Below are 6,000 nucleotides of genomic sequence, written 5' to 3'. Positions count from 1 at the left end.
ATGTGTAACTGGCATTATGGCAAGCTCGCTTAAATGTGCAATGGGCCTTTTCACCGCACAAGAGCCCCATCTACTAGAAATTGGGGGGGGGGGGGGGGGGGCGCGAAACATGCCCCTGCTCCGGGCACCGTGGCACCTAGCTACACCACTACCTGTTTGGCCCAGGTTGCTTCCAACATTTTCTTTTAATCTCAGTAAATGAATCTTGTGAATATGCTGTCATTTGTGCAAATGCTGCAACATGCTTTATATCTACAGTAATATAATAAACAGTACACATCGGATTGTGATATAGGCTCAGGTATCTTGTGGTTTACTTTCTAATCTAACTGTGCCACAGGTTACGCCATAGCCATCTCATCTAAAAATAAAATAATCTATAAAGAATGAAAAAAATCACAAAATCTTGACATCCTGGCAAAGTCTGCTGCTTGCTTTATCAGAGGAGGGGCATGTGACTGGGTAAGAAACAGCACAAGCTCAAAGGAAACAGCTGCTCATTTCATGCATTAGCACTTGGCAACAGAGTAAGCACTGGGAGCATGGATGTCAGTAGAATACCTCTGCACAGAGAATTAAAGTAAGTAACAGGCATTTTCCTGTTGTTTTGTTTTATCGTACAATGATAGAGTTTCAAGATTGTTTTATAGGTGGTTATTATGTACCGAAAAGATCTAACTTGGAATACTGATAATTGTATTTCTGCCATAATAACATCACTAATACAGTATAATGCAGACCTATAAGTCACAGTTACTATAAGTGGTATACTATATATATGTTTGGTAGTTTGCAAAGAGATTATTTTTTATTTGTGGTGAACAAGCTATTTTTAGCCGACATTGCGTCTAAATTTAGATCCAGCACAGTTTGACAACTTTGTTCTCAGACCGTCAACTTTTTCTGTGTGTACTTTCATCGTCACCGTTTGTAAACATGCTCAATGGTGGAAAATTGAATTGTACAGTTGATCAGAAAAGCAGGGACGTTGCCATTGGTATTTGTGAAGTATGCTTAAGCAGGCTCACAATTCTTTAGGGCTGCTTACAACACTGTGTACATTCTTAACAAGTCATATGAGTTTTTTGTTAGCTAATCATGCTGAATACCAGTAGCTTGCGGCTGTCTCATGATTGTGCTTACTTACAAAACATTGCCATACAATGCAATGCCCAGAGAAATGTGTATGGATTATTTTTCATTTCTATTTTCCCTTCCCCAAAAATAATAGAATGTTCTTAGATTTGCTTGGACTAGGTTAACGTTGATATGGAACGTTCACATGTTTTGCTGATGCAGCGATGTATATATACCATGTACTTTTCCTACATTGTCTCGTATTGTATGTCTCTGTTTTCTTGTTTTGATCATTTGTTTATACACTTTGTTAGGTGCTGTAGAACCCTTGTGATACCATATAAATACATAAAGAAATAATATAGGTTGAGTATCCCTTATCCAAAATGCATTTAGATAAGGGATTATTCCGGATTCTGGGAAAAAAATTTTTAATACATACTCACCTGTTCAACTGGCGATCCCCCGATGTCGACGGCGTGCATCAGATTCATTTTCAATGGCATCTCTGGTCCCAAGGATGCATTGCACATGTGCGCGGGCAGGGCCGGTGCAAGGCACCGGAGCGCCCCAGGCGAGTCGGGGTGGGGGCGCCCCGGTGCCGGGGGGGGGGGGGTGTACCTGTCCTGCGGCTGTGTATATAAAGCTTGCGGCGGCAGCGGGGTGTCCCTGCATTCAAGAAATAACGAGCGCTATCCGCCTGGCTACGCGGAAGCGCTTCTGTTGTGAAAACACTGGCCGCACGGCGCACGCTGATTAGCTGAATCTCAGCCAATCAGCGTGTGGCCAGTGTTTCCACAACAGAAGCGCTTCCGCGTAGCCAGGCGGATAGCACTCGTTATTTCTTGACTGCAAGGACCCCTTGCTGCCGCAAGCTTTATATACACAGCCGCAGGACAGGTACCCCCGCGGCACGGGGGGGGGGGGGGGGCGCGAAATGCCACCCTCCAGTGGCCAGCGCCCTAGGCAAATGCCTAGATTTGCCTAGTGGTGGCGCCGGCCCTGTGCGCGGGTGCGCCGGTGACATCACGAACTCACCAGTGCAATGCATCCTTGGGACCGGGGATGCCACTGAAGATGAATCCGATGGCAGCCGTGGACACTGGAGGACGAGGTGAGTATGAAAACAGGTGCAGGCAGGTGGATCCCGAAATATTCTGAAAACCTACAGTTTTCAAAATATTTTGGTTTTGGGATATCTGGATAAGGGATACTCAACCTGTAATATGAATAGCAGTATTATTATTATTTTTTAATAAAATAATAATAATAATAATAATAATAATAATAATAATAATGTCATAGTGTATAAGTGGAAGTTTGGAATTCCAACAGCAATTATATGGGTGTGGATTATTAGATCGACAGTAATTAGGTTGACAGTCAGTAGGTTGACCACTATTGGTCGAAAGACAATATGTCGACACATAAAAAGGTCGTCGTGGTCTAGGTCAACATTGACAAAAGGTCAACACAGAAAAAGGTCAACATATATGGTTTTCACTTTTTTGGGGGGTCTATATGCCGACATGGACACTATATTAGTGTAGTTCTTCCTCTTACCTGACTCGCTGCGCTCGGCACCCTGTTATTTTCTCCCGCAATGCCCACTTGGATCGTGAAGGAAGAACAAGTCGGTCGAAAAAATTATTATGAAAAACTCATGTCGACCCTTTTCATGTGTCAACCTTTTAATTGTGTCAACCTTTTGTCAATGTCAACCTAGACCATGTTTCCATTTCCATGTGTCGACATATTGCCTGTCGACCAACAGTGGTCGACCTATTGCCTGTCGGATCTAATTACTGTTGACCCATCGACAGGATACGCAATTATATTTCCCACCTGTCTAGATATGTTAGCTGTTATGCAGTAACTAGTTACCATTACCAGCTGCGTGCGCCCAAACAGAGCAACACTTGAATTGCTCCTCCACCAATGTCCAAAACACTTGATTTCCCTCCATAGAGGTGAGCAGAAGCGTTAGCCTTTTGTTATATATATATTATAATACATTGACATGGAAGTATTCTAAATTAAATTTAGAGGATTGTAGTTCTATATTGAATTTCTTTTCTACAATATTATTTTTTTTACAAAGTATAAAGGTATAGAGAAGCTATTGTGCTTAATTGTGGTGGATAATTACTTTAGCCACATGTTTAAAGTAATGTAGTGTTTAATGTTACAAAGAAAGTGTCAGAAAAACACGTAGTATATTATTTTGCTTGGCTTACATACCATTAATAGATTACTACTGTAGTTGATTTTTATTTTTTCCGCTAATGACAAATGGCCAAAGGTTTAAATATGTAACCCCTGTGCTAGTAAATAATTGTTCATGGACAAAATAATTTCTATATACATGTTTTCATATACATTTATTGGGCACCTCACCCGATCGAGACGCTTGTATTTATCCAACTGTAAAGTGCAACACGATATACTGCTTCTGTTTAAATAAGTGTTAATAAATTACATGTTAAAAATTAACACATGTTTTATAGCTCTAGACACACGTCTATGTCCTTGATTAAGTTAAAATCATACATGAAGCATAGGCTAACTTGGCATTACCAGGTGTTTAGGCCATAGTTGCCTACCTTCTGACAGCCCACATTCCAGGAGGCTTGCCCCCCCTCCAGAGGTAGGCAACTCTGGTTTAGGTCCTTTTGGAATGACTTTTGGTTTGGCTATTTAAGCAGTTGTTCTTTCATGCAGAACACTTTGCACCTCCGCCTATACTGGGGTTCCTTCCTTGGGGACATATTGCTTTACCAGACACTGTGGAGAGGGGTTTGCATATTAAATAGAGGCCCTATTAATTAAGGAGCCTTTTTAGTGGTAGAGCAGTACTTGCTGTTTCTCTTGCTGATTAGGACCTGGGCCTTTATTTTAGATTTAAAAAGCAAAATAAATATTTATCATTTATATTATTTATCTATTAACAGTTTCTTATATGGTGCAGCATATTCCATTGTGCTTTACAATAGGAGAGAGTTATACAACAAACGGAATTTACAGATAGTCAACGGTATGAGGGCTCTGCTCGCAAGCTTACAATCTGGCACCAGAATGCAGAGGTTCCTGGTGTGCTGTATGTTACGGTGACCCAGCAGTTTGGCCACGGGTCAGGAGGATGGAAAATGTGAAAAAGAAAGAGAGAGTGGATATATGTGGACTGTACAGAGGGGATGTGATTAGATAGGAACGGTATATAAAGATTAAGTGGCTGGTTCTGGAATTTGGTAAGCTTGCCGGAAGAGGTGAGTTTTCAGGGAACGCTTGTAGGTTTGGAGACTGACGGAGAGTCTTATTGTGCATGGGAGAGCATTCCACATACAGATATCCTGCAATATGTGAGCGAGTAATTAGTGTGGATGAGAAATGAAGATCTTGTGAGGAGCGAAGATGTCAGGTTGAAAGATATTTTGAGATAAGAGAAGCGATGTATGTTGGTGTAGTTTGGTTTTTGGCTTTGTGTGTGAGTAAAATAATTTTGTCTCCAAAACACTGCCATCTGTTGGCAGCGAGTTAAACTCTTTCTCTCTCACACATGCACAAACACAGAGGCAATCACAAGGTAGCAGACTAGCTTTTGAAGCATTTGCTTTGAGTGGAATTATTAGTTAAATATATTTTGCACCTAACCTTACAATAGAAGCTGGTGCAATGTAGAAAGTAGTCTGACAATCACTAATACAGTATGTAGGGATAAAACTTTCCATGCTTTTACTGAATTTAATGAGTAATGTAGAGTTAGTTAATGCCATTGGTATGGTTAGAGGGACCACATAGAAGTGTGACACAGTTGTTTTTACCAGTATATAGTGAAAATAGGAAGTTCTACGGAAAAAAACTGCATCTTTTCCACTGTACATTTTTAAATAATGACCAATTGTATGTTACAATACCTACAAAATTTTACGTGAATGTTTCATTACATGTAAACTTATGTATAGCCTTGCTAATAAAATGAGAGGCAGCCATATTGTTCCGAACAATTCTTGTTCTGTCCTTCAGGCCTTTTCTCTGAGGATATTGTAGGGTTGATTTAATTAGCTGAAAGTAACGCTATGAAAACACCTTGAAAAACACATTTATTTGCGCCCATCCTACACCAAGATTGGAAGTTTCGGTCTACATTAAATGTGGCAAAAGCATCCACTTAATCACCAGGCGGATCATTTTGTGGCTAATTTTATTGACCCAGTGGTCACCATTCACCATTGTCTTACCTGAAAAATCTTAATTTACAACTTCCACTATTATATTTGTTACCTTTGTCCTGATTATCAGAGTATTTGGAGTTTTGTTGAACACCTTGTACAGCATAACTATGGTGTACCTGTGACATACAAACCTGCCACAGGAGCACACGCCAAAGCAGGCGTTATTAAGGAGGAGGACATGGACCTAGTGTTTCATAAGTAATGCAATATGTGTGGTATGATGGCCCGACAGTCGGAAATCCAATGGTCAGTATACAGATATCAGAATCCCAGATGCCGGTAATCTAACAGGGGGTGAGTACAAAGAAGCTTCTTATGGGCTCACTGCGTTCGCCACGCTGCGGGCATGATTGCCACAAGTTCTATTCACCCACTATGGGGGTCATGGAACCTCATGAGTGAAAATAGCCGCTGTCAGACGGGATTCCAACTGTCAAGATTTGAACAGTCGGGATTCCGATGTTGGTAGACTGATTGTCGGGATCCCAACTGTCGGCCGTCATCCAGCACCCATTTAATGCAGCTATAGTATACACCCGTTTCTGATGAGTGGAACCATATTCTAATTCCAAACATAGAATGGTAAGAGGGATGTATTAGGGTCTGATTTTGAGCAGAAGGAATTGTAAGCATAGACAAAAATGGAGGGTTTGGCATCCATTGCCTGTGCAGAAGTGAATGTATGACAATG

The 6,000-nt window shown here is 41.0% G+C and overlaps 1 protein-coding gene across 2 annotated transcripts in view; it reads left to right on the top strand.

Annotated features, from left to right (window-relative positions):
• Nucleotides 1-490: 490 nt before the first annotated feature.
• RASGRP3 (RAS guanyl releasing protein 3) overlaps nucleotides 491-6,000 on the top strand; it is a 108,438-nt gene continuing 102,928 nt past the window's right edge. The window contains exon 1 of one of the 2 annotated variants that reach the window (XM_083176110.1): nucleotides 491-580. Coding sequence is in view for 1 of the 2 variants with exons in the window: in XM_083176109.1 (XP_083032235.1) it covers nucleotides 543-580 (38 nt within the window). In the remaining variant the exon portion in view is untranslated. The remainder of the gene's footprint in view (nucleotides 581-6,000) is intronic. The other variant, XM_083176109.1, reaches the window with a different exon arrangement.

This window comes from Crinia signifera, chromosome 3 (genome assembly GCF_055691185.1).
Source record: "Crinia signifera chromosome 3, ASM5569118v1, whole genome shotgun sequence".
Classification (NCBI taxonomy): Eukaryota; Metazoa; Chordata; class Amphibia; order Anura; family Myobatrachidae; genus Crinia; species Crinia signifera.
Note: the sequence above shows the minus strand (reverse complement) of the source record. Positions and strands in the feature narration are given on the sequence as shown.